Consider the following 26,959-nt stretch of genomic DNA (forward strand, 5'->3'; position numbering starts at 1 on the left):
CTTTAGGACAAAATGCAGCTCCTAGCACCCCCAGAAGCATCTTGGAGGCCAGTGACTTCTGTCCTTGAACTGCTGTTTCTAAGGGTGCGGTTCCACAACAATTAAAACCCTCTGACTCTGGGCTACTATGACTTGTTCCCCATCTGTGTTGTTCCATGATGAGCTAATTCGGGAAACTAGTACTTAAAAATCTAACAGCTTTCCACCCAGCTACTGAAGTGAGCTAGTAAAATGAAGGAGGTAGCATTGCACAGAGGAAAGGGAAGGTGGACCTGCCCCTTCCAAGGGCTGCTGCTTTATTTCTGCCAGCTTAATTTTCAGCCAGATCAGTTCCTTTGTATTGACTCACTGTGGACTGGAAAACAGCAGTGCCTCCCAAATGGAATTGTCTGGAAACAAGCAGTTAGAGTAGGGTAGAACTATGTTTTTTCCAGTGTAAGTCCAGCACAAACTATTCTACCACTGATTGAACCATACCTAGGGTATGTACATTCTGTTCCAGTCCTAGCACATCAACCTCTTCCACCTTTGGATCTCTTTAACCAGATGCAATTTGTTTCTGTGTACTCTTCTATGTTACTAATGTAGATGTTTTGGTACCTTGTGGTATAGAGGGTTTGATGGCTGTTTTGTTGGTGGTGTTAAATTGTAATAAAATCGTATTTTTCTTTTTCAGCTACACTTCTGAATATTCCAGGCTTCATTGAGCGATTGTGCAAACTGGCAACACGGAAGGTGTCTGAAACAACAGGTACTTCCAGCTTCCTCCAGGAGTTGGAAGAATGGTACACCTGGCTGGACAATGCACTAGTACTTGATGCACTAATGAGAGTGGCAAATGAAGAGGCAGAGCAGAGCAGTACAGGTATCTGGCTTGCAATCCTCTAGCCACCGTTGGCTGATGCGTATCTTAACTTTCTTCGGTGCTTGCCATGTGTTTTCCTTTCAGACAGTATGGATGCCTCTTTTTTTTTTTTGTGTGAAAAGCTGACTTGTCAGTATTTAAGTCTGACTCCCATTTGGTTCTCACATAGCCATGATTTTTTTATTATTTTTTTCTGTAAACTGAATTTAGCAAAAGGAAATGTACAGCAAACTGTGCCCTCTGCACAGCTAGGTAACGCTGTACACCCTCAGCACTAAAGTTCCCTGGAGTGACAAAAATAACACACATCTGAGGTAAGTGACTTTACCAGCTTTTGCTCTAGAACTTAGCCTGATGGCTTTATGTCCAAATACTTCATACCAAGCGAGTGGTCCCTTCTTTAAAAAGGAAAGGTAGCTCTAGCAAAATTAAATTGTTCCAGGTGAGCATATGTAAGTGTTAATATAACCTTAGCAAAATACAAGCATGTGGTTTGTTTCTTCACCCTTCAATATTATAAAAACGCAACGTATGTCTTGTAGAACTCCAAGTACCTGGTAACATAAGGAGAATTATCCCAAAATTTTGACATCTAAATCTTTGCTTCTCTGCTTCTTTGGAAAACTTTCTTCCTTATCCAGCTCATTAGTTTTGTAGCAATTAATTATTAAAACTCCTGAAAATGCACAAAAAATGTGAGTGCTCCCACAGCATCTCACACATACCTTTATAAACACCAACTTGGTGGAAACTGGAGAACACTTGGTATTTTGGAATAGAATTCACAAGGCAATTTTTTCGAGGTGGAACGTGCCCAGTCGCAGCTCTTGACCCACAACATCAGTTAGCAAGCAAACCTAGATGTGCTTTCCCAGAACTTTCTCAGTCTCCAGTGGCTTGTGGCTTAGGGACTTGTGAGTCAGAGGTGGCGTCTATGCCTTTTAGCCTTTGATGGTTTCCTTCTTTTGTGTGTTTGCCTAGTTACTGTTTCTTCACATGGGTTCAAAAAGTATTCACTGTCCTGTGGCAGGACAGTTCATCACTTAGTTATGTATTGTGCACAGAGCTAACTCCTTTCTGAACTGCAGCCTGTAAGTTCACTCTGTCCTTATTTTCTTCCTCTGTCACTCATGATTTCTGTCAGGTTTTCCACTTGCAATCATGGTGGTTTGTGTCCTAATTCTGTCTTTAGCAGTGTAATTCTAGATAGGGCTAACGAAAATTATTTATCTGTGGCCTGAGTATACTGGTACTGAGGTATGAAATTAAAGTAGACTGATAGTAAATGCTTCTGATAATCTTACCCCTACTTTTATTACCTTTACTGCCATGTCCTTTCTGGTGCGGTAGTTTATTAATTCATATAGGTGATCCTACTTACTTTAGTTAGATGACGCCATTTAGGTTATTATGGGAAAGTTCCAGTTATATTTTTTTCTTTTCTGTATTTGTTGTATTTCACTATTTTTAGTTGAGAAGAAGATTCAGGCAGATGTACTGGTCTTATATCTGCTGTATTTCAGTGTAAAAGTAATAACTGTAACAAATCCTTTCCTGTTGATGCTGCCTCAGGCTCACATCTTTGCCTTCTTGTTCAGAGTCTTCGGATGAAAGTGGATTGGCCAACACCTCCACACGAACACAGCTTCCACAGTCCATGAAGATCATGCATGAGATTATGTACAAGCTGGAGGTGTTGTATGTTCTCTGTGTGCTGCTCATGGGGAGACAAAGGAATCAGGTGAGCACTTGGAAAGGGTCAGGCATACAGAAGTTGATGTGTCTTTAAACCTAAGTGCTTGTTAATTAGGTCATGGGCACAGAAACACGAAGAGCAAAGCTCAAGGCATAAAGCTGGGCAAATCCCATCACTGCAGCGACACACAAACAAACAGGCAGTGTTTCATTGCGGAGAGGGAGAATGAGCCACTGGGCAGGGCTTGTCACAAGTTGTGCTGACCAGTGTGTGTTGGGGGATTGGTCTGCCAGTCTGCCGAGCTGCTGCTCTGGTGCAGGATGGATGCAGAAGGATGCCTCCTGGGTGAGTCATCCTGTCTCTGTGTGAGGAAGCGTGTGGCTGTACCTGGATGTTGCAGGAGCTGCAGCCAAGTTTTCTTCCCCTTCCTGCTCTGCCGGTGACCTGCTTGGATGGAGCCCCTTCAGGCCTTTCCCTTCTTGGGCTCCTTTCACTTTTGGAAATCTTCTGGGGTGATTTGTGAGTGGATGGTTTTTGCAGTAGGTTCCCATGTCTCAGCTGAGTGTGAGCATGTTGTTAAACTCTCAGCTGGGAGGATACTTTTCAGTGCTGTCTGTGCTAGGCTCTACCTAGAAATCCCACTCATCTGTTCCTTTCGCATTCATTACCATTGAAATGAAGAATAATTTGTTCCCTATGTGGAGAACCAGTCACTGCAGCTTGGCTATGGTTTAAGTGAGTCAAAAGCATATTGTGAAGGGAAAAGAAAAGCAATCCATTGGTGCAGTTTTGACAGCTTTCCAGCATTGGTAGTCTGCTCAGCTCAGCAGAGCAGCTTGGAATAGCAGGGGCATTCAGATGCCCTAGAGATTGGGAGGGTCAAATTGTTTGGAGTTGTTGAAGGACTGTTGTATTAGGCAAGAGTAGCCGTGCTGGGGGACTGATGCTTGAGCACATCTGTCTTGAGTATTTTGTTCTTTGCTAGTAACCTCTGACTGCATAGGAATCACAAATACTCTCCACAGGTAGTCTCTTAAATCTCATAATCTGAATTTAAAGTAGAAGTGTGTAGTACAGCCCTGAATATAACTAACCTGTTCACTCTGAACCTACAGATGGATACTCAAGATTAAAAAGAAATAGATTCTGTATAATATTAACCAGAGGAAACTAGGAATTCTTGCAGAAACCACAATTACTACCACAAGAAACTCATAATCCTGTTGTCATTCCTTTTAGATGTACTGTTTCTGTTGGGCATAAAAATTAAAAATAATAATAATGTCCTACAGCTTAATTGGAACTACCAGAACATGGATCTGTTAGGAGGACTTTTCTTTCCATTGTATCAAGTCAGATAATTCATCCCTGCCTGATTTCACCACAAGAATGCAGTTTCATAGATACTGCAGAAACTACTTGCAGCTTGCATTCATCCAGCTGCAGCCTGTTCCAGGAGCTGGAGGTGCTACCTTCCTGACGTCCCTGGGTCAGTTCTAGAGTGTTATTGCCAAATGTGACAGGGTGAAAAGTGTCCTGCTGAAATAGCTAGCTTTGAAAGTGACTTTTTAAATTTCCTGGGAAAACAGTGTTTTACTCATTCTCTGCTACTTCTGCCCCCACACAAATGGAGAACCTATCTGCAGATAAAGCTGGCGTGCGGTTCTCTGCTTCTTCTCCAGGGCTGATTCAAGACTGGAATTGAATTCTTGAAAGATTCGAGTTACTTTGTTCCCAAACACTACTGTGCAGAGCCAGCTCTTCTTTTTGTAAAATCCACTGCCTTTGAAACACATGATATATCCTTCATTCCTTATCTACATAAAGTTTTCAAAGACTTGTGTGGCCAATGCAAATCCACGCCCCTTCCTGAGAAGCAGTCGGATTAAGAACTGGAGCTGAGCTGTTCTACGTGGAAAGCTCCAATAAGTAGGGAACAGCAGCGTCAGCAATAGCACCCTCACTGGCAAGCATTTCAGCTGCTTGTTGGTATCTCTTTTCCTATGTGGGAATAAAAGCACAGGATCTGTGATGCCGGTCTCCCAGTGTGAGCAGCCAAAGGTCTTTCTGGTTTTATATTGGAATAATTTTGCATAGAATTTCTAAAGGGCATCACAAACCTGCTTCAATCCTCTATGATAATCGACGTAATGGCCTGGCATTTGCTTGAAGCATGATGCAGCTTCCTAACAAACTCGACCTGTTGCTGAACGTTTACTCTAAATCCTTGGTTTGAATTTGACTCCTGGCTAACTTGCATAAATTGACAACTGTGCTAGCAGTGACTTGGCTCCTACTTGCTGCCACGCTGGGGATGATCGCACCCTTGAGGGGATAAGTGATGTTTTACTGCAGATCTGTGCCTTTGCTTCCTTCTCATTATGGTCTCACCCTAAATTATACTTGTTACATATTTTTGTAGGCTGTCTTGCATGTCTGTATTGTGGTGAAAGGCAATCAGCTGATTTACTTGCTCCTGCCAAACTGCATGCAGCAGAAGCTTGTAATAGTTTTAGTAGCGAGAAGGCAACAGAGCAATTCATGTGAAGCTGGGCAGCAACAGGAAAAAGCTAAAGGGGTTTGAAGGATGAATGTAGAGCAGGGATTGTTTTGGCATCCCTAGGCTGAGTAGGTATAATGAGTTTGGGGTCTGGGATAGTTTGTGATTCAAAGACAATTGTTGTGACTCAGGAGCTTTGTCATGCAGCCGTCTGTCAGGTGAGAACTTGGAGTTAAGCAAACTAAAAGTAAACTAAACACTTGAAATTAGGGGTGAGTAATTTCAAACAAGCAGATTATGCTCTGAGTGGAAAGGAGCAGATTCACGAGTTAAAATGAGCATGGAGAGTTCCTTTAGCGAGGGGCCAAGGCTCTTGTAGGCAGCTTGCACGCTTCGTTTCATCATGTTGTGCTTGTGCCATGCTGGCCACTGAGGGATGGGGGACTACAGGGAGTGCTTTGTTCAGAGAGATTCCTCAGGGTTGTTTTTGTTGGAGGCTTGTGACTAGATCAATGTGTCCAAGAGCCTTTTAAAGTGAGGGAGCACTGAAGGACTCCAAGCTTTGCAGTCTGTCAGGGTAGCACGGGTGAGGTGGGAAGGAGCTGTGTGCTTCTTCAGGTGTGATATTCAGAGCTGCCTAGCAGCGGGAATGTGATTTCTACATAGACGGGAAAGTTGATAGCTTCAGCCAAGAGCATTGTAAAAGGTCATCAGGTATGCTGCAAACGACAATAAGAATTAAAACCTGTAAAATAACATAAGCTTCAAATATTTTTTTTAATCATTTGGGATGGAACAAAATGGAGTGATCTGCTTGAAATACTGCTAGTTATAATTCTGCATGACCTAGGTTATTGTTTTGGTGAGTTAATTTTAAGGAACACGTCCATTACTGCTTTGGGCACTTGATTTTTACAGCCTATTGGGCTTCCTGATCATGCGTGGCTTTCATTTGCACCACATAGCATGAGATACTGCTTGTCATAGGCCTACAGCTGATGAGGGTCCCTCTTCGTATTTCTCCTATTCCTCATCTCTCATGCTTACATCGAAAGTATCACAGCTTGGACTGAAGGTACTTAACAGCTGTTCACACCAAAATTAGTAGCTTTTTTACATGAGTGACTCTATAGTCCCTTTCAAACACATCATGATGTACTGCGTCGTGGCTTGGCCAGCAGACTGATAAATAAACCTGAGTAATTTGGCATTTTCTTCTCCTTCTGAGTATTCTCTAAAGATGTTCAACTTCCCCTTAACCTGAAGGAGCAGCACTTGAACTGCAGTGTGGTTGTGTTGCTGCTGGTCTCTGCTTTGCTCAGAACTCCTGCCTAGGTCACTTGAACAGAAACGGTATCGATAGTTTATGTTGTCTTCAGAGGACTACCTCAGCTTCGGCAGTGAACTAGGAAGGCAAAGGATGTTCAGTGATGACTGGCAGCAAAATATTCCCAGCTTAGTTTTGTGGTACATAGAAGTTAGGTGTAGATGTATTTTCCGTGTGCTGTAAGTGATCCGCTGGTGTCCAAAGCTGTTTCCAGAGGCACAGTGGTTAACTGAAGCACTGGCTCACAGCTTCCCCCCAAAATACCTGTGTTCTATCCATGTCCACCAAATGGAAACTACTCTAGTGATACACCATGGTTAGTGTGCATGTTAACACAAACAGATGATGTTTGGTAAAATAATTCACTCTTTCTGCTGTCAGAGGATGATGTAACTGTGCCCATCTGTTTACCAGACGATCTTATATCCATACTTGAGGCTGCAGCAAACGAGTATATACTTCTCTTGTTTTCCAGGTTCATAAAATGATAGCAGAGTTCAAACTGATTCCTGGCCTCAATAACTTGTTTGACAAACTGATCTGGAGAAAGCACTCGGCATCAGCCCTCGTTCTGCATGGACACAATCAAAATTGTGATTGTAGCCCAGTGAGTAACTTTTTAAATTCTGTAATTGGATTTTTATCCTATCATATAATTCTGAAGAGTTGTACTGAGTAACCAAGTGCTTGTATAATAAATGAATTGAGATGTGGGAGCATTCAGATTTTTGTGAATTACTGTTTTCACTTAAGTCTTTGTCTTTGGCTATCTAGCAATTTAGCAGAGGGCAATTTAGCCTTTCCCCTCATCCCTGGTTTAGGAACTGGGAAAGGGGTTAATTCTGTGGTCCCTGGAGGCCAAAGGTAAAGGATGATCAAAACTTAAGGAAGTGATAGCTAGCAGGTCTAGCAAGGAGAAGCACAGAACACAAAATGGATCACAGTCAAGTTTTTTGAGGGGTTGGGGGGTTTGTTGCTTGCTTTTATTTATTTATTTCAAACCTAGATATTTTAAATTCATCAATATGGTGATGAGCCTTTTTGCCTTTGCAGTGAAAAGAAATTATTAACCATTAGATGCATAGGCTTGGAGGCAGTCTCCACTTCTGTTCTATTTTGGGAAGCCTGCGAAGTGCAGCCTTCTCCATTTCTGCAGGTCACTTGCTCTGCTGTCCAAATGGGTTTGATTGGGATAGGTTTTCAATTCAGCTGTTTCATGTCAGCTTGGTAACTACTAATGTCCAAAAATACTAAAGCAATTATTTTTTTTAACGTTCTTGTCTCTCTTTTAGGACATTACTTTAAAGATACAGTTCTTGAGGCTTCTTCAGAGCTTTAGTGATCACCATGAGTGAGTATGAAGAGCGGTGGTAGGTTGTGGCTCCACGGTATTGTTTGCCTGGTTGCAGTTACACCGGGTGTCCTAGGCACCATGCAGGCTCCGTGGAAATGGCACAGTGTACCATCCTGAAACTAGACTCAGTCAGTCACGTACCTTTTAGCTCCTGCCGTGAAAAGGCTGAGGATATGCTCTCTGGTGGGCATGTCTTACTATCTTTGCGAATGATTAAAAATAGCCCATTTTGCTTCATGTTGAAATGAAGCGAAACATACATATGATGAGTTAGCACTTTCTGGCTGAAGAAATAAGGGGGCAGCTTTCATGCTGCTGTTCATCTGTTTTCTCTCTGAGAGCTGGTAGTGAGCCAGCGTGCTCACAAGAGTTACCTGTACCCTGTGGGGACATGTTCAAGTTTAATTCAGAGTGGAACAAGCATGAAACAAAGGCTGTTGGAAGACCAGGGTGAAATACAGCGTACCTCTGAAGAGGCTAATCAATAGTCGTCTTCCTTTGTAAAAAGGCTGGGAAGACATGACTGCTGTCTGAATGACAGCAGGGAAGAAGACCTGATTAAACTGGATGGGAAAACGTTAGGAGAACAATTACCTGTCAGCTAGTCATTGGGAAGCTAGGTTGGGAATAGGAAGAAAGCTTCTGTCTGCCTTCAAAAGGCATATTTACAAGGCTCCAGTCTGCTGGAGTAGTTTGAGTAATGCAGTTTGCTTGGGTTTTTGGATTGTTTGGTGTTTTATTAATGCTGTACTACCAGCACAGTAGTACAGATGCTGACTTGTAGAATCGTATCTTGCATTCTGTCAGTGCCCTGTTCCCCTAATTCAGCCCTGCGAGGTGGTACCCGATTCCTTACAAACATCTGCAGTTGAGGCATATTGCGCTTCTTGCCTAGCTGGTCATATCTGCAGCCGGGGTGATATTTTTGCATAGATTTTATCTAGTACTGCTAGATGTGCATATTGGAAGTATCAGCCTTTTCGATTGCGGAGTATTAGCTTTAAGAATGGGGAGCTGGACATCTGTAAACATAAGGAGAAGGCTGACCTATTGTAAATACTCCATGGAAGACATTGTTTGCCTAGGAGTCACTCCAGATTTTCCAATAAAATCTCTTTAGATTATGTTCCTGCTTAAGTGGCTACTACAAAGATCTCAGGCTTGTTTAAACAGAAAACAGCTTTCAGCTGTTACATTTGAGCAAGTGGAATGTGTGGAATCTGGTTAGTGTTTTTTAAATAAATAGTTACTTGAACTTTCTATGAAATCATAGATAAGCTGAGTTAGCTGAGGACAAGACGAGAGCAGGTACTTTATGTACTAATGTTAACTTCAGTAAAATTTGTGTATAAACCAAACTTGTGGAACTGTTTATTGCATGGAGAGAGAGGCTGTATTTTCATTACAGAAACCTGTTGATCCAGATCAAAAGAAGCTTCACATGACAGCCTCAGTGGGCACTAATCTGGAAGATAGTGTTTGAAGCAAGAAGGCATCCCCATCACCTTTCTGGTCTAATAATTTATCTTCTGTGTAGTTGCTATGTTTTGATGAACAGGTTCTCTTTGCACACACTCATCACTGCATCCTGTGCTCCCTTAGTTTTCCTGAAAATAAATCTTTGCTGTCTGGTTTTGAGCACTTTGAAGTAGGAGGGCTCTAAGGGAGCACACTGGCCTTGGGCAGGGAGCTTGTCAGAGGGAGCCTCTGGACTACGTTTCTACTTTGTCAGACTTGTTCTGCATTTAATTTACTTTATAGATAAATTAATTGATTTTCATTATGAAAAGCTTAGTATTTGATAAACAATTTCAAGCAGATTCCTTGGGGTTTATATGCATTCCTTTTCTGATTTCTGCATTTCATGAAATTTTTAAATATTTCCAGAGTAAACAGTTTGCTCAGAGTAATGGAATACCAGGATGATCAAGTATTCTTTTGCAGTTTCTGCTTTCTGAGATTTATTACTGATCAGAGAGCATGGTCACTATAAGGCAGAGAAAACTGTAGGAAGCTGTGAAAAAGTTTCCTGTTTAAGTCTTCTGAAATGCAACAAAATGTTGCTGAGCAAGTGTCCACAAGCAAATATTTACAAAACAAACTATAAGGTTCTGAACAGGTCAGCAAAAAACCCACGACCTCAAAAGCTGGTCAGTGCTGAAACTTGCATTTGGTAATTTTGGAGGTTTACAAAACAGCAGCTAGCTGGGTACCTTGGGAGCATACTGTGGTGGAGGGGAGTAGAGTGTACGTGGCCGTGAAGAGCTAGAGAGGCGAAAGCTGATTGCCTAGTCGTGCAGCCCTCACAGGCGCGTAGCTTTACTCTTTGTGGAATTGCACGTTTGTCTGGTTCTTTAAATTCATCATATTTTTCTCCCCTACTCCCCAACTGTCTTGCTTTAGGAACAAGTATCTCCTTTTAAATAGCCAAGAACTTAATGAGCTGAGTGCAATCTCCCATAAAGCCAACATCCCTGAAGTTGATGCAGTTGTCAACACAGACAGGTGAGTAGGGATAGAGGGTTTAGGTCAGCAGCTTCTAGCATTTTGCAGGCACTTATTTGGGAGGTTTGATGTCACCTGTCTTGAGGTTCTTCTGCCCACCACGCTTGCTTTGATTTCAGTGACGTGTTTCAGTGGGAGTTGTCTGGGTTTGTACAATATTCATGGTCCTTAGCAAATCTAAAGCATGCTTGTGGTCAGAGTAAGACTTTTTAAAAACAAAAGCAACCTAAAATTGGGGGGGTTGAGTTCATGGCCTAGACTTCATTATAATGTGCTAGGTCTGCCTGTCTGCCTGGCCCTTCTCACTGCAGGCATCGCAGACAGACCTGAAAGGTAAACTGGGATCCCTGTAATGCATGAATTGCTGCTGCTAACAAATCTTAGTATTGAGATTCAGGAGCAGTCTGTGCACGCGTAATGTCCATTTGCAGTCTGCATAAACAGATCTAAGTGTATCTGCTCAGAGTCTTTATTTTAAGAGCAGCTAATAACTAGAATAAGCTAAATTAGATTAACATGTTAAACCACTTACTCAAAAAAAGCCACTAGAGATTCTGTATCTGCTACATTGACTATTTTGATTTAATAAGCTCTTTAATATGTGATTCTGATGTACAAACCACACAACGGTGAAACACTGTTTGCAGAATTTAGTTATCAGGATACTCCCAGAGTTACCAGCAGAGGCTTGGTCTGCACAGAGCAGATTTACCTCACTTCAAAAGGGAATTCGCTAAGAGGATTTCTAGATTATAATTATTATCGTAATACTGTGCCTAATTGGGAAGAAATGGTGTCTGTATTACTCAGATCCTTTTCTTCTAAGCACAGGTACCTTTTTGGCTTTGTTCAAAAAGGAGTAAGTATTTAGAGGGGAAAATTCACCCTCTTAGGAAAGACACTGAAAGGAAGCAGATCAAGGGTATAAACAGCTTTTTCCAACCTGCAAAGTTCCTTATTTCTCTTGAGTGTTTTTTAAGAGCAGGCTGTTGTGCTGCAAGAAAACCACTTCCCACAAGGGCTTTGTCAGCTGGCTGTTGGTACCCAGCAAAGATTCCGATGCAGTAGGTTGTTAACCTGCATCTGCTGAATGTGCATGCTGGGGTGTGTTTTGAGTAGAAGAGTGCCACTTGGAGCATCTTGCTCTCTCTCTGCAGGATGGTTTGTGCAGCCAGGCAGGCAGCATTGCTCCGTTTCTGGCCTAAACTTGGTTTCTTTTTCATCCTTGGCATTTTGTTGCCATGTTGCTTTTCTTGATACATGAGATCAAGGCATTGCTTCTGCACAAGCTTACTGTAGTTCCACAGCCTCTATACTTTTACTACTACGTACAGAAGGCGGCTAAGTCATGTAGTATGTAGGTTTCCATACTCCGTTCTGCCTCCTAAATGGAACTTAGAACTTCCTTTACATTTCTTGGGCAAAATGGCATTGTGTTTCTTTCATTCCGAAGCTTAAATGTCTTATATATATTTTTTCTTTATCCCTTAATTCCTACGAGCTGTGAATTGGTATTTCTGAAATCATTAAAATTTTGAGAGAAAATGAATAATTTTTCTTTAGGATTTATTTGGAAGTCATGTTGCAGGTATTGCAGATGTTTACCAAAGGCAGGCAGGAGAACTCTTCCACTGGTAGTACTAGTAATAAAAGTTAATGAATATGTTTGTACTGTATATTTAATGCTGGGATTTTGATCATTAAAAGCTCTGGAGAAGAGGCTGGATTTGGTGTTCTACAAGGTTACAGTGCTTGCCAGCCCTTCCACTCATGCTGCAATTTCTTCGTGTGCTTTAGGAGTCTTGTCTGTGATGGGAAAAGAGGTTTGTTGACCAGACTGCTTCAGGTCATGAAGAAGGAACCAGCTGAATCCTCCTTCAGGTGGGTTCACTTTGCGCTGTAACATGCCTTTTTGAATTGATTGGGAAGTTGGTTTGTTTTCATACAGCTTCTAGCAGTTGAAAATAATTGAAAATCGTAAACTGTGAAAAGATCTGGCTTTGTTGCACTTGGCTATCATGGTAGTGCAGGTGAGGGAGAATGCCAAAGCTTGCATTGGACCTCAGACTCTCTACAGTCTGTGATTTTTCTGCAGGATCAACATACTCGGATTGAAGGAAGCAGATGACAAAATTTGATTTAAATTATAGTTGTGATAGAATACTCCCCTTGTTCCAAAATTAAAACCTCATTTCTTCTATTTCTCAGGTTTTGGCAGGCAAGGGCAGTTGAAAGTTTTCTGCGAGGCACCACCTCCTATGCAGACCAGATGTTCCTGCTAAAGAGAGGACTCCTGGAGGTAATGAAGTATATGTCAGACTTCCTCTGTAATGTGTCTCCATAGCAATCCAAAAGGATTTATCTGTCATGAATTCAAAAGGGGGTAAAAATGCCGTATTAAATATTCACTGGGAGTAGGGCAATTTTTGAGAAGTATTTGTGAATTCTGCTTGTGGCAACCAGGTGTGGGGTGGTCAGTTGTAGAGCCGGCATCACTGGGAAGTTAATTTATCAGAAGACACATCTGAATCATTGTCTTCAGTTCTGTCATCTAAGAACTAAACCTGCAGATAAATGTTTGAAATTGTGATTAGATCAGTCTGTGCTGTCGGCTGGCTTGGGTTAAACTGTGGCAATAACATGTTTTCCTCCCTTGCCAGCATATTCTCTACTGCATTGTTGATAGTGAGTGCAAGTCACGAGATGTGCTTCAGAGTTACTTTGACCTTCTGGGAGAACTGATGAAATTCAATATTGATGCATTCAAGAGGTTCAACAAGTACATCAACACAGATGAGAAGGTAAATATTTGTAAAAGCTGTCCCCAGTGGGTCAAATTACATGCTCTTATAACCAAACGTAGCACTAAAACTCTGATTCATTTGCTGATTTTGGTGTGATTATTGAGCTTGGTGCACGGTACAGACTGAGGAGTGAGCTGCCAAAGTCTTTTCACAAGCATGTATGTTGCTGCGTACACTCGTGTTTTCAGAAGTGCTCCCAGCTGTTCTGAGTCAGCAAGCGCTGAGCTGTTCAGAAAACATTGCCCTGTTATGTGATTAGGCAGGTCGAAGGTCAGGGCTCAAAAATGGTAGAACATTTCCTGTGAAGTCACTGGGGCTTGGGTTAAGCTGTAGTTGTGCACATTGAGACAGGCTCCAAAAAATCTTACTGGAGCTGGAGGGGGTGAGGGGTGTCTTCATGGAGGTAATTTAAAATATTCATTAATATTTGATACTGCATAAAGACCTATCTTACCTTGGATGCTGTTTGAACTTACAAACATTTTAAGAAGTCATGGCTGATGCAATTACCTGTAAAACTTAGTTGCATATGGAGATCAGGAATGGGCAGCACTCTATGCAGAGTGGTTTCATGCTCTTGTGCACTTTGTGTATATAGCATCAACTGCTGGGTAGGTTTTGAATGACCTTATACTCTTGCTTATGTTACTGTAAGTTCTCCCTGATTGCTGTTAGATCTGCCAGACCTTGGGAGAATAGAAGCAGAGATGTATTTAATGAAAGATGTATTTAATTTCAGGTTGTTTTCTGGTAAATGAAGTCACACATTCTAGAGAATCCATTTTTATACTTTGTGTGCACTTCCCATTTATTGATCTATAACTTTTGTAACTCTCATTCTGTATGATTCCCTCACTGTATTCGTCCCTGGCACTGTCTGCTTGTACAAAATAAGTGTAGAAAAACAGAACTGGAGGAGCTACAGAGGCCAGCAGCCATGCTGTCTTGTCTCCCTCTTTCAGAACAAATAGTGTATAAAATCTTGGTCTCATTGAAGTGAAACAGCTTCAAAAGAGATTTTAGTGGTGCCGGGGCTTTGGCATTTTTTCTGTTCCGTAATGTTTTTAAGGTACTTGCTCCAGGGATCCTTTGGTCAGCCCTCAGTGCCAGTGTTGGCTTGGATTGGATGAGGCAGGGCTGGGAGTGTATATCTCTCTCCTCTTACTTTTATGTTATCTCTAACAAGCGTAATCGTAGAATTACAGAATCGTTCAGGTTGGAAAAAACCTTTGAGATCATCGAGTCCAGCCGTTACCCCAGCACTGCCAGGCCCACCGCTGACCCATGTCCCCAGGCACCGCATCGGTGCGTGTTTTAAACACCCCCAGGGGTGGGGACTCCACCACCTCCCTGGGCAGCCCGTGCCAGTGCTTGGCCACTGTTTTTGGTGCTTCCTAATATCCAGTCTAAACCTCCCCTGACCCTGAGTGTGTTGGTATGCAGAACCAAACTTCTGTTTCTGAAGGGAAGGGGAAATTGTCCACATCTGTGAAGCCTTATGCTGGTGAAATGCATGTTTTAGGTGCTCGTGCTCAGAATTCAAGGTGCGGTTTCTCCAATAACCTTCAAGAATTGTACTCTTTCAGTGTCGAAAATCTGGAGAACGCTAACTGTTGCCCTACTTGCCAAACCCTGCTTATAGCTCTTCCTACTTGGGTTCCCCTTGTGCCAACAGAGTAATTGATTCAGTACACTTCTTGGTCATACCCTTTCTGAAAAGGGTATGAAATGCTGTTCGGTCAGACCTCATTTGTGAGTGTTCATGTAGGATGAATTTTTTGGTTTGTTTTTTAATGCAACACTGAAAAATACTTCTCTTTAGTTCCAGATATTTTTAAATCAGATCAACAGTTCATTGGTTGACTCAAACATGCTTGTTCGCTGCATTACACTGTCCCTGGACCGATTTGAGAATCAGTCTGATGCTAAAGGTAAAGAATAAGAAGTGAGGGTTGGGGGGGGGGGGGTGTTTGTGGTGAGAGTGGTTATCTTAAGCCTGGGATTTGAAAATGTTGGGTTTAAACAGGGAAATGCCACCCTGCAGGTTTGTTGCTGCAGTCTGAGCACCAGTTCTCACAGCTGTATTACTTGGACCGATGCGTCTGAACTTTAAGCACCTGATGATTGTCTTTTTCCTCTTGCTGCAGTCGCAGAAGTCCTGTCAGAGTGCCGCCTGTTATCATATATGTCCCAGATGTCCATGAGAATGTCCTTTCTTTTCCGTCTCATTAATATTATTCATGTACAGACACTTACACAGGTAAGGAGCTGACGGTAACTTTGCAGTTACCTTGCTGATACTGTGTAGTGATGAACTGGGCTGGGAGCGGGGAGCAATGTGGCTTATCTTGAGGAGACCTGCGTCCCTTCTTTCTTGGTACGTGTAGGAGCACCTCCACTGCATGCTTACCACAAGCACATTTTGTAAGGACGTGTACAACAGATGTCTTGATTTGGGCTTTTTTTTGTTGGTTTTGGTTTTTCTTTTTTTTTGACCTAGAGTCATTTTTACTTTTAGGAAAATGTCAGCTGTTTGAACACAAGTTTAGTTATCCTAATGCTGGCCCGAAGGAAAGAAAAGCTACCTTTTTACCTGCGCACTTTGCAACAGATGGAATATACAGAAAAATACCCAGGCTTCATCCTGAACAACTTCCACAGTCTCCTGCGATTCTGGCAACAGCATTACCTCAACAAGGATAAAGACAGCACCTGCTTAGAAAATGTATGTGAACCTCTTACCATAGCAAGAATTCCATCATAGCAATATCTACTAGTCACCTAACCAAAATGGGAAGGTGAGAGGTTGCGAAAGGAATGAAGGAAGCAAGTTGTGCCCCCAGTGTAACTTTCTGTAGTGTTTTTCACACCATCTCACCCAGTAACGGTCCCTTCTACAAGCAGTCACGCTACTACAAGGTAGCGGGGATTCCTTGCAGACAAGACCTCAGGTCTTGGCTCTGGTGCACAGAAGTGAGACTTGCCGATGCTGAGTGGGTGTGAGGGACAGGGCTGGTGATGGCCAGCCCTGCACAGGGGTGTAGAGGCAGGACAGAATCCAACTCCCAGACTAGTTAGCGCCTTAACCAGACTGTTCCCTCTCTTCCTGGTGTGGCAAACTGTAGGAAAAGTATCTGATGTAGCTGCTAGGGGAAAGGCAGCTGCCTGTGCAAAGCAGCCTGCAAGTTTCCACTCCGGAGCTGGTCTGCCTTGGGCTCTGGCAAGATAAAGAAGTGACCCATGACGAGAAGGCAGCTCCCTTGTATAGGCTGTAGAAGGCTGAAGTGAGGTTGCACAGGTTTCTTCCTTGGCTTTTCAGTGGCTAGGTGGCAGCTTTAACAGGTTTTTAACGTGTTTATGGAAAAGCCCTTCTTTGGTGTGCCCGTACGCTGCAGTGCACAGCCCCGCAGCTGTGGTTTGAGCGCAGGGCAGGCAGCCTGCTGTAGACGAGGTACCCGAAGAGGAGCAGTATTACGGCTTTGGAAGTAGTTAAAATAGAATAGGGGGCTTCGATTCCCAGAAAGGGGCATGATGGAGGAAGAAGCTGCACTGAACGGTGCAGGCTTGTAACGTTTTTCTCAGCCTTGTCTAGCCCAGCACTCTTCCTGCTTGGGTCAGTGCTGGACTGGGCCAGCTGGACCCGGGGAGCAGCAGGGTGGCGCGAGGCCTGCAGCAGCCGGGCGCTGTGTCGCAGCTTTTGTGCCGTGGGTTGATGCGCCCACAGTGCGCTGGGCTGCCGGGCGGTGGAGGGGAGACGCTGCCAAGGCCAAAGCTCTTGGCCACTGCTGCGTTTCAAGGTTGTGTTGTGCTGTGCACACGCTGCAGTGCTTATTGTGTCTTGGGCCACTCGTGGGGTGGAATTGAGTAGTTGTCTGGTGTGTAATGGCTTTGAGTAATACGTGATGTGGTGTAGGGCTGCCGGAGAGGCCCTTCGGCCTTAGGAGAATGATGGAGGAGGGGTGCGAGCAGGGAGGGTGCGGTGTCTTTGTGTCTTCCCCAGGAGTGGGAGCTGCTGCCAGCACTGGCTTGGTCTGCAGCACCGCAGTGTCCCAGTTTGTGTTTGGATCAGACAGCGAAGGAGAAGTTTGGGCTTGTGTGTGTGCCCTGCTGGCGGGCAGCCCTGCCTGCTGCCCCGCACAGGCTTGCCGGGGCGCTGGTCACCCCGCGCTGCTCTAAGCAGGGCTGTCGTACCCACGGGTGCTGGGAGTCCCTGCCCGTAGCTGGATCGTGGGAGGCTGGTCGTGGAAGGTGCAGGTGGTCCAGCACCCAGCCCTTCTGCTCCGTGCCCCAGGGAGGGTGGGCTGAATGGTGAATCGGGGGTGTTAAACTGCCTGGTTGGGGAAGCCGGGCTGAATAGGAAGCAATTTTCAGTTCCCTCCTCTGAATGCCTTTGGGGTGTGTCTTCTGCTGCGTGTTGGTGCCTGTGGACCGTGCTAACCAGCCTCTTCTCTTCCCACAGAGCTCTTGTATTAGTTTTACCTACTGGAAAGAGACTGTATCTATACTGCTCAGTCCAGACCGGACATCCCCCTGTGCCATAGTTAGCTACATCGACGAGGCATATATGGACATTGACAGAGACTTTTCTGAGGAGTAATTCTTCGCTCTGGCTTCTGATGGACAGCGCTTGGAGGGTACCTCGCAGCCCGTGGATTTTCAGGGATACGCTGTGTAGTGTGTGTGTGCGTGTGCGGCTTGGAACCGTGGAGCGTTACTGCATTGTCAAAACCCCAGCCCCCTCCCGGTCCCCATCTCTGATCTGTAACGGATGAGACTTTGAAAGCTCACTGGGCAGCACATTCAGGGATGTATCTTCCAGTTGTTCTGGGATAAAAATAATCACCTGCAAAAACCAGCCTCTTTATTTTTTCCTCTCTTCTAGTCCAGCACGGCTGGTCAGAGATGTTTTTGCTGACAGATGAGGATACTCTGTATGTGCCAATTTAATTGTGGCTCTCTTTCACGGCTACCAGAATTAGCAAGTCAAAAAGCACAGAAATTGCCCTCCAAAGTGAGGTCCAAGGAGCCAGTCTGACTGGGACCCTGACACACCAGCCATGTGCAGAGCCACCACGAGGACTCCCTTCAGGTGTAACTGTTCTGTTGGGGTTTGGAATCAGGGGTTTAGGGTTGGTTAGAGTGTGAGTGTGTGTGTGTGTGTGTGTGTGTGTGGTTTTAATTCCTGAGAGCCCTAGCTCCAGTCACCTCTTTACCATCTACTTTTGGATCATTTGGTACTAAATCTTGTCTGTTTGTGCGTTAGGAGAGAACCTCTGCTCCTGCTGTCTTTCCTGCAGATCCTTCCCACCTGAAGGTGTTTTACAGTGCTGCGGAGAACAGAGACATTTCGGCAGTGGTGGCATTGCAACAGGGGTTGGCTTTTTCACAGAGCGCTAGCATTAAAATGTACTAATTTTTTAAACTTGCAGCTTGTCCCTTCTTGGGTAACTAATCTGGTTTTAAAATCCTTTTCAGGACCATTGCTCTTGACGCTAACCTGCTATGCCTGGAAGTCTTATGTCAGTCTCTGCTTTCAGTCCTTAATATCAACACACACATTAATCTTGAAGTGCAATATTTACTGGAGATGTCAGTTTTTTCCTGAATCTATTTTAATCAGAATGTGTTAAATGCTGGGAATAAACACTCCTGGGTGAAAGTAACTTTGTAGGGTATGTTGGGAAAGAGGGAATCTGGTTTTGGCAGTGCTGATTGCCAAACCTGCACGTGCCCTGCCTGCTCACCAGTGTTAATTGTATTGCTCCAAGACAGTCAGATTCCTAGGAATTAAATACAGCCTGAAGTCCTGAGCCACTGCATTTAAGTTAAAAAAAAAAAAAAAAAAAGTCTTGCAGCTCCAGCTAAAAGAAACCAGTTTTCTTTGAAACACGCATCTGCATTTTTTTAAATTTTCTTAACTTATTTGATGAGATGACTTGACTTTCAGCTCTGTCCAGGCTCTGGAGAGGGACTGGTGGCGAGGATGTCCCAGAGCTGTAGCGTTTTGTCTCTAATCGTTGCCAGCAGAATGAAACCCCCTCTGAGGCTCCCTGCACTGGGGCCTGGATGAGTGCATGAGGCTTCCAGCCCCAGGTGCAGGACTTGCTCTCTAAAGGTCACCCCTCTCGCTTATCTCACACTTTGTCCTGCTCTGGACTTGCAGTCAGTACTTTGCTTGCAGGGTGGTCAGAGCTGCTGAGCTTGTGCATAAACCTGGAGCCTTGCAGGAGCTCCTGGCGATCCTCGCATCCCTCCCTGGGGGGCCGAATCCCCTGAGCAGCCTCTGCCCCGCTCCAGTGAGGTTACCCTGGTCGCAGCCCTTGTGGCGGGGAGCTCCGTGCTGGGGCAGCTGCAACTCTCTGTTCTTCATCAGGTCACCCTCACCCTGCCCCCTACCTCCCTGGAGCTAATTTCTTTCTCATCTGTACTTTTTTTGTTCTTGGGTATTTGTGTTTTTGGTGTATCTTTGCTTCTTCTTAACTGTAATAGATGTACACTTAAAATAAATGCTTCAAATTAAAAAGCTTTTAAGTTAAGGGATGCCTTTTCCATAGTCTAGTTAATTGGTGCATCCAGTGATTGCTGCTATCACGCGCAGATCTCTCTCGCATCCCGTGTTTGTGCAAGGTACAGTTAGGGGCCGGCTGTGGGGCGCAGCCGCCTTCTGGCCGTGGGGGTCCCCCGTGGGAGCAGGGGTCACTCCTGTACCCCGGCCCGCTGGAGGCGGCTGGGCTGGCGCAGGGCGCAGAGAAACTACGGCGGGAGCGTGCTGGGCGCCAGGGGAAGGGCGCTGCTGCGCTGGGCAGGGGCGCGAGTGTGCAGAGGGGCGCAGGCAAATTTTAACTGGGGACCACAGTCCCGTGGGCTCGTCTGTCCATGCCAGATGCCTCAAGAATCTCATTTTGAGAGGGACCAGACAGCTCCGTCCTTCATCCTTGTTTTGTCTCATTTATGGAGAGCAGGGGAGGAAGGTGCTGGGCAGAGGTTGCAGCAGCTGCGCGCCGGGAGGGGGGCTGAGGCGGGGCCCCTGTCGCTAACAAATACTTCTGGAAGTCTGCACTATCCCCCTGGATTGCTGAGGTTCGTGCTGCCCAGATTAATGCCAATTTACTAACTGCAAACGTATTAAATGGAAACTATTAAAGAAATCTATTTTAAAGAAACGAGTGGAGGTGTGTGTCTTTGCCGTCCCTTTGCCACCACCCCTCGCCCTGCGGCCCGGGCTCTTGGTGCTCCCCCAGGAGCAGCGGAGGGGTGAGGGCTGTGCTGCTCCCCTCCAGCTGCGGGGGCCGCGGTGGTTTGGGGGGAGGGGGAGGAAAAGGCTCTTTTCCTAAAGCCTGGAGCAAGCTGGGGGGCAGCCCCCCTCCTGCCCCTGCCTGGCTTCAAGCTCTCTCCCCAGAGCCCGGCTTGCCCCCCCTGGCCCCCGCAGCAGAGGCAGGGCCCTGGTAACCCTCTGACAGACAGAGCGGAGCAAGTCCTGGCAGATCTACGTTTATTCACGCGGTGCAAAGCTGGCGGCGGCTGTTGCAGCCATTTGCCTCCAACCTACGGCGAGACGGGGCAGGGCAGCTACTACTCGTGCTGGCAAAAAAACCAGAGGGGCTGCGGTGAGAGCCTGGGCCCGGCGCAGGGAGCGCTCTGCCGCCCGTCGTCCCGGTGAGGATGGCAGCGCCGCAGGGTGCCGGGCAGGATGCGGCCGTGCAGCCGTCCCTCTGGCTCCCGCGGCTGGGTGGGCTTACCTTGGAGGCGATGACCTCCCTGGTGCGGGCGCGCAGCTTGTTGACCTGCGTCTCGGCGATGTCGGCACGCTCCTCCGCATCATCCAGCTCGTGCTGCACCTTGCGGTACTTCACCAGGTTGGAGTTGGCCTGCTGCTCCTGCACGGGGAAGGGCGGGCGCGTGGGGCGCAGCCGGGACACCAGGCTGCGAGCTCCCGTGTCAGCCCCACGGCCCCTTGAAGCCATCACGCGCAGCCCCGGGGAAGGGCCACCCTGTCCTCGTCCCCAGCAGGGCAGCAGTGGGGACAGGCACTTACCGCCTCCTCAAACTGGCGCTTGTAGCTCTTGACCTTGCTCTGCAGCTTGTCGATCAGGTCCTGCATCCGTGTCAGGTTCTTCCGGTCTTCCTCAGCCTGCAAGTGCCCCAGCTCCGTTAGCAGGACCCCAGCAGACCCCGATACCTTCATCCAAGAGTCCCGGTGCTGCTGGAGCCCGCCACACACGCACACAGCACCAGCCCAGTCCCCTGGTGCCCCCTTGGTGTCCCAGCACCCAGCTCAGGAGGCGCTGGGAACGGGCAGAAGGACACAGAGCAGGGGGGGCGTTGTGGCAGGGAGAAGCCTGTCCTGCCCTTGCTGGTCCCCGCAGAGCCCGGGACGAGCGGGGGCTGGGCTGCACCAGGCTTGCCATGGGGGTTACTGGGTAATGCAAGAGGCTGAGCGCCGGGGGAGCTGGGCCAGGGCCCGCGGGGCTGCAGCTGTGACGGGTGCTGCTGTACCTGGTAGCTCAGTTCCTTGATCCTCCGCTCGTACTTGCGAATGCCCTTCTGGGCTTCAGCCATCTTCTTCTGCTCCGTATCCAGCTCTCCTTCCAGCTCCCGCACCTGCAGGTGGGTAAAGGCCAGCTCGGTGCTCTGCTCCCTGGCCCCAGCCCCAGCTGAGGCCACCTTCCCAGCCCAGAGAAGCCACAGCAGAGGCTAAGCCACTCCAAGCAAATGCTGGGAGCCAGGCCCAGGCTTGCAGATCCTCCGGGACTGTCCCTCACTGCCCCACGGTCCCCCCGTGACACAGCCTGGCCCCAGAGGGACGGGGCCCCAAAGCCTGGTGCCACAGGGGCTAGGGCAGCACCAGGAGCCAGCTCCTGGGGGGACAGCCAGGGGTCTGCCCCTGCCTCCTCACCCTGGCCTCCAGCTTCTGGATCTGCTTCTTGCCCCCCTTGAGAGCAATCTGCTCCGCTTCGTCCAGGCGCATCTGCAGGTCCTTGATGGTCTGCTCCATGTTCTTCTTCATCCGCTCCAGGTGGGCACTCGTGTCCTGCTCCTTCTTCAACTCCTCTGCCATCATGGCAGCCTGCAAGGTCGAGAGCACAGAGGCATCACCACAAGGCCAGGCAGCCCTGCCAGACACAGGGGCTCAACGGAGAAGTTCTGAGACCCTATCCCCCCCCCCCCCCCCCGGGGTGCTGGGCACGCTTGCTGAACCATACAGCGCAGCCCACACCACACTCACATCCGTGATAGCCTTCTTCGCCTTCTCCTCAGCGTTGCGGCACTCCTGCACTGCATCCTCCACTTCACTGCTCAGCTGTGAGATGTCTGTCTCCAGCTTCTTCTTCTGGTTGATCAGGCCCGTGTTCTGTGGACAGAGCGGGTCCAGTGTCACAGGAACTGGCTGTTCACTGTGACCCCACTACCAGACATGCTCCTGGCTCTCCAGGGCCAGCAGAGACACTGGACATGGTGGTCACTCACCTGGGAGTGGAGCAGGTTGACCCTCTCGGTGGCCTCCAGCAGCTCCTGCTCTGCCAGCTTCCTGCTCCTCTCCGCCTGCTCCAGCGCTGCCCGCAGCTCCTCCACCTCCGCCAGCAGCAGGTTGTTGCGGCGCTCCAGGGCAGCCGCCTGCTCCTTCAGGTCGTCGTTGTGGCGCTGAGTGTCATCCAACTCGATTTGCAGGTCCTGCCAGGCAGCAAGGGGTCAGTGGGGACAGGAGGGAGCCAGGGCTGGCAGCAGGGACAGTGCTGGATCTGTCCCACCCGCAGCCGCCCAACCTTGATCTGGGCCTGGAGCTGGCGACCCAGTTTCTGGAACTCGGCAGCCTGACGGTTGGCGTGGCTCAGCTGGATCTCCATCTCGTTCAGGTCTCCCTCCATCTTCTTCCTCAGCCGGACGGCCTCATTCTTAGCCCGGGCTTCTGCATCCAGCGTGGCCTGCATGGAGTCCATGGCGCGCTGGTGGTTGCGCCTGCAGGAGAGACGATGCATCAGCCCCGTCCGCCCGAGGACTCCCAGTCCAGGGCAGCCCTGTCAGGGCCACGGTGCCAGCTCTGCCCCCACAGTGGTGGCCCAGCCTGTCCCTTCTCAGCGCACACCTCAGGTTCTCAAACTCCTCGTCCTTCTCCGCCAGCTTCCTGTCCACATCAGCCTTGATCTGGTTCAGCTCCAGCTGGATGCGCAGGGTCTTGCTCTCCTCATGCTCCAGGGCCCCCTAGAGACAGTGGCAGCTGTGGGAAGGCAGCCCCTGGGGGGGATCTCCCCGGCCACCCACCCCAGCCTGGCCTTGCCCCCCAGCCCAGAGCTACGGGGAGCAGGGCAGGTGGAGCCACCCCAGTGCCCTGCTGTGGCTGCACGACCCCCATGAGCGAGGTTGCCCAGGGGTTGCAGCCACACTCAGGACTGTCACCCTGCCAGCACAGTGTGGGTTCCTGCTCCAGCAGCACCCAGCCAGAGCTGCAGGGTGGGCCAGTGGCTCTTGAGGGCAGCAGGAACATCCAGGCATCAGTGGGAAACAAGGACCAACCTCAGCCTCCTCCAGAGCTGCTTGGATATCGCTCTTCTCGCTCTCCAGGGCTTTCTTCAGCTTCTCCAGCTCATGGATGGTTTTGCCGCTGAGACTGATTTGGTCGGTCAGATCAGCAATTTCCTCTGGCAGGGACAGAAGGGCATTTGGTCAGGAACAAGTCTGTGGGGCCGGTCCTGTCAGGTGACCTCCCCACCCCCCTGCCCAGGCTTGGCTGTTGTCCCCCCAGCCCCTTGGAGAGCAGCTGAGGTTGTGCATGGGGACAATTCTGCAGTCTGAGTGAAGAACAGAGCGTGGGACAGGCACGGAGACCCACGGAGACCTGCTTGTCCGAGAGCAACACCCCCAAGCCAGTGTCAGCCACAGCCATGGCACTGTCGGCAGCAAATCACGCACCATTTGGAAACAAGAGCCAAGTGACACCGCCTGTCTGCCCAGGGTGCCCCAGCGAGAGGGCAGGACACACCCCAGCTTCCTGGCTGGGCTGCTGCGTCCCTCCGAGAGATGGGCCAGCCTTGTCTGAGCAGCAAGGCCTGCTCCCTGCCTCCAAGGGACCCCCACCCCACCCCGTGGCTGAGGACAGGGGAGCCGGAGGCTGCCTGTGAGAGCAGGAGTCTGGGCAGAGAGTGCAGGAGGTGAGCTTCAGCCCAGTCCTACCCTGCAGGTTCTTGTTCTCCCTCTTGAGGGTCTCCAGGTTGTCCAAGGACTCCTCGTAGGCATTCTTGAGCTTGAAGAGTTCTGTGCTCAGGCTGCGTGACTCCTTCTGCGACGCCTCCAGCTCCGCCTGGGTCTCCTCATACTTCTGCTTCCACTCAGCCAGGATCCTGTCAAAATTGCGCTGCTTCTTGTCCAGGGCAGCGCAGGCGGAGTTGGCGCGCTCCAGGTCCACCGAGAGGTCCTCAATCTCTGTCTGCAGCCGATGCTTGGTCTTCTCCAGTGATGAGCACTTGGCGTGGGCGGCCTCCACTGCCTCCTCCGCCTCCTGCAGCCGGATGGCCAGCTTCTTCCTGCCGATGGCATCGAGGGGTGAGTGCCCCCAGCCCAAGCGCCATCCCACCCCACCGCTCCGAGGAGGGGAGGCCACAGCCTGCCCAAACAGCCTCAAACCCGGGCAGGAGGGTGCAGTCTCACCCCAGTGTCTGGGAAAGCCCCATCACTGAACAGAAACTTGCCACCTGCAAGGAACCAACTTCTGCCAGGAGACTTACTTGGCTTCCTCCAGCTCCTCTGTCCTCTGGATGGCATCCGTCTCATACTTGGTTCTCCACTGGGCCACTTCTGCATTGGCCTTGGACAAGTTCCTCTGGAGCTCACTCTTGGCCTCCACCTCCTCCTCGTACTGCTCCCGCAGCAGGTCACAGTCGTGCCGGGAGGCTTGCAGGGCATGGGCCAAGGCGTTTTTGCTCTGAGGAAGAGAAAGCTTGTGAGAGGAACAGCTGGTGCCAGGCGCCAGGACACTGGCCACGGCAGCGGGACTGGGGGCAGTGGGAGGAAACTCCTGTTTTTCCCAGGTTGAGAGTTGCCCTTGGGGCTCCTGTGTGCAGGGTATATCTCACCTTCCCAGTCCAAGAATCTGGGCCACTGTCACACTGGGACACATGCCCCATTCCCTAAGATCTGTGTCACTCAGATCAGCCATGGCCTGAAGCCTCACCTTGGTCTCTTCCTCCAGCTGCCTCTTGAGTTCCTCAATGTTCTGTGTGAACGAGGTCTTGCCACGGCTCAGCTGGTTGATGAAGGACTCCTTCTCCTCCAGCAGCCGACTAAGCTCCCCTGGGTTCAAACAGAACCAAAACAGCTACTTTGGGGCCAAGAGCTGCAATCCATGTTAGCTCGCACTCCCCAGAGCCTGCGGCCTTCAGCTGCATGGAGACCTCCAGCAGCCCCAGCTGTTCCCCCACCCAGGCAAGCTGGGGCCCACGGGCAGAGGGGCAAGCAGCTAAAGGCAAAGCATGCCAGCTAGGGACCCCCCCTTCTGATGCCTGAGATCGCAGCACATCCCCCAGCACAACTAGCATCACCAGAGGTCCTCCTCCTTGCCAAGCAAGGCCTGGGGGAGGCACAACACAGACACCCCACTCCACTCCAGATGGAGCTCCTGCTATCTTTATTTTGCCCTTGGGAGGAAGAGGACAGTGCCTGGCCAAACCACAGCACCCCCCTACCCCACCCCACCCCCCGTCAGATGCCCCAGTGCAAGACCGGCCCCAGGGCAGCCACGTGTCCCCCGGCTGCCACCCTCACCTACCGTTCTCGGTCTGCAGCCTGGCCCGCTGCGTGCTCACGTCGGTCAGCTGTCGCTGCAGCTCGTCCACTTTGGACTTGGCCTCGCTCAGCTGGTCCTCGTAGGTGCGGCACAGCTTCTCGGCATTGGCCTGCACGCACCGAGCAAAGCCTGGGTGAGACCCAGCTCTGGCCAGGCAGCACCGTTCTCCCAGAAAGTGCTCAGCAACTGCATCGCCCTGGGCCACCACAGCTGATCCCATGTGCACACAAGGCAGAGAGCAGGAGCCTGCCAGAGCTCTCGTGTCTCTGCTAAGCTAACAGGGGCTCTCTGCAGTCAGTCTCCCAGGAAATGCCTTCCCAGATCCTCCAGACTTGACTAGGACAAGCAAAGCATCCTACAAGCACTGCCATAGTGACATAGGGACAAGCTATACCTAGTGAAACAGAGGGACTTGGCCATGGCAAAGAGCTACGTAGGACAACATCCCACGGACGTGGCTGCGCTGGACACACTGCAACCAGTGGCACTGATGTACACGGAAGAGATGAACCTGCCCCGTACAGAACCAGTGCCCACCTTGTTCTTGGTGAGGTATTCAATGTTGGATGACAGGTCATCCACCTCCATCTTCATCTCACTCTTCTCCTTCTCCAGCTTCTGCTTGACACGCTGCAGATTGTCGATCTGCTCGCTCAGCTCCGCCACGCTGTCTGCGTGCTTCTTCCGCAGAGCCGCAGCCGTGGACTCATGCTGCAGGGTTGCCTCCTCCAGGTCCCGCCGCAGCTTCAGGAATTCTGCTTCCCGCTTCTTGTTCATCTCCAGCTGCGTGGCCGTTGCCCCACCAGCCTCCTCCAGCCGCTCGCTCAGCTCCTCCAGCTCCCGTGACACTTCTGCCCGCTGCTTCTCCACCTTGGCTCTGGCGGCACGCTCAGCCTCCAGCTCCTCCTCCAGCTCCTCAATGCGGGCCTGGCAGAGACAGAATAAGGCAGATACTCCAAGCACTGGCTGAAGCTCCAGCATCTTTGCTCTCCACAGCGGAGCAAGGTGTCTCCGCTGATGCTAGTGAGCAACAAGCCACCAGTCTGGAGCAAATGCTGTGTGAGGATTTTTGGAGGCAGGCACGCCTGGTGCTGCTTGGTCGGGTGCTTTGCAGAGCTCCTGCTCTCCTG

The 26,959-nt window shown here is 49.0% G+C and overlaps 2 protein-coding genes across 3 annotated transcripts in view; one reads left to right on the forward strand and one right to left on the reverse strand.

The window, feature by feature from the left end:
- TRPC4AP (transient receptor potential cation channel subfamily C member 4 associated protein) overlaps positions 1-19,587 on the forward strand; it is a 38,666-nt gene extending 19,079 nt beyond the window's left edge. For both annotated transcript variants that reach the window (XM_056353205.1, XM_056353206.1), the window contains 12 exons: positions 677-865; positions 2,464-2,606; positions 6,864-6,995; positions 7,681-7,739; positions 10,146-10,247; positions 12,045-12,128; positions 12,456-12,546; positions 12,908-13,048; positions 14,874-14,982; positions 15,199-15,311; positions 15,570-15,776; positions 17,511-19,587. In XM_056353205.1, coding sequence (XP_056209180.1) covers positions 677-865; positions 2,464-2,606; positions 6,864-6,995; positions 7,681-7,739; positions 10,146-10,247; positions 12,045-12,128; positions 12,456-12,546; positions 12,908-13,048; positions 14,874-14,982; positions 15,199-15,311; positions 15,570-15,776; positions 17,511-17,648 — 1,508 coding nt within the window. In that variant the 3' untranslated portion in view covers positions 17,649-19,587. The remainder of the gene's footprint in view (positions 1-676; positions 866-2,463; positions 2,607-6,863; positions 6,996-7,680; positions 7,740-10,145; positions 10,248-12,044; positions 12,129-12,455; positions 12,547-12,907; positions 13,049-14,873; positions 14,983-15,198; positions 15,312-15,569; positions 15,777-17,510) is intronic.
- A 939-nt stretch (positions 19,588-20,526) lies between these two features.
- Positions 20,527-26,959, reverse strand: part of MYH7B (myosin heavy chain 7B) — a 28,709-nt gene continuing 22,276 nt past the window's right edge. Inside the window, exons 28-42 of the mRNA XM_056353204.1 lie at positions 26,367-26,756; positions 25,812-25,938; positions 25,218-25,336; positions 24,772-24,968; positions 24,221-24,570; positions 23,564-23,688; positions 23,136-23,251; positions 22,816-23,008; positions 22,520-22,723; positions 22,278-22,403; positions 21,948-22,118; positions 21,548-21,652; positions 21,087-21,182; positions 20,791-20,928; positions 20,527-20,632 (exon numbers count right to left, since the gene is read on the reverse strand). Of these exons, the coding sequence (XP_056209179.1) occupies positions 20,624-20,632; positions 20,791-20,928; positions 21,087-21,182; positions 21,548-21,652; positions 21,948-22,118; positions 22,278-22,403; positions 22,520-22,723; positions 22,816-23,008; positions 23,136-23,251; positions 23,564-23,688; positions 24,221-24,570; positions 24,772-24,968; positions 25,218-25,336; positions 25,812-25,938; positions 26,367-26,756 (2,466 nt within the window). The 3' untranslated portion in view covers positions 20,527-20,623. The remainder of the gene's footprint in view (positions 20,633-20,790; positions 20,929-21,086; positions 21,183-21,547; positions 21,653-21,947; positions 22,119-22,277; positions 22,404-22,519; positions 22,724-22,815; positions 23,009-23,135; positions 23,252-23,563; positions 23,689-24,220; positions 24,571-24,771; positions 24,969-25,217; positions 25,337-25,811; positions 25,939-26,366; positions 26,757-26,959) is intronic.

Source organism: Falco biarmicus, chromosome 10, assembly GCF_023638135.1.
Source record: "Falco biarmicus isolate bFalBia1 chromosome 10, bFalBia1.pri, whole genome shotgun sequence".
NCBI lineage: Eukaryota > Metazoa > Chordata > Aves > Falconiformes > Falconidae > Falco > Falco biarmicus.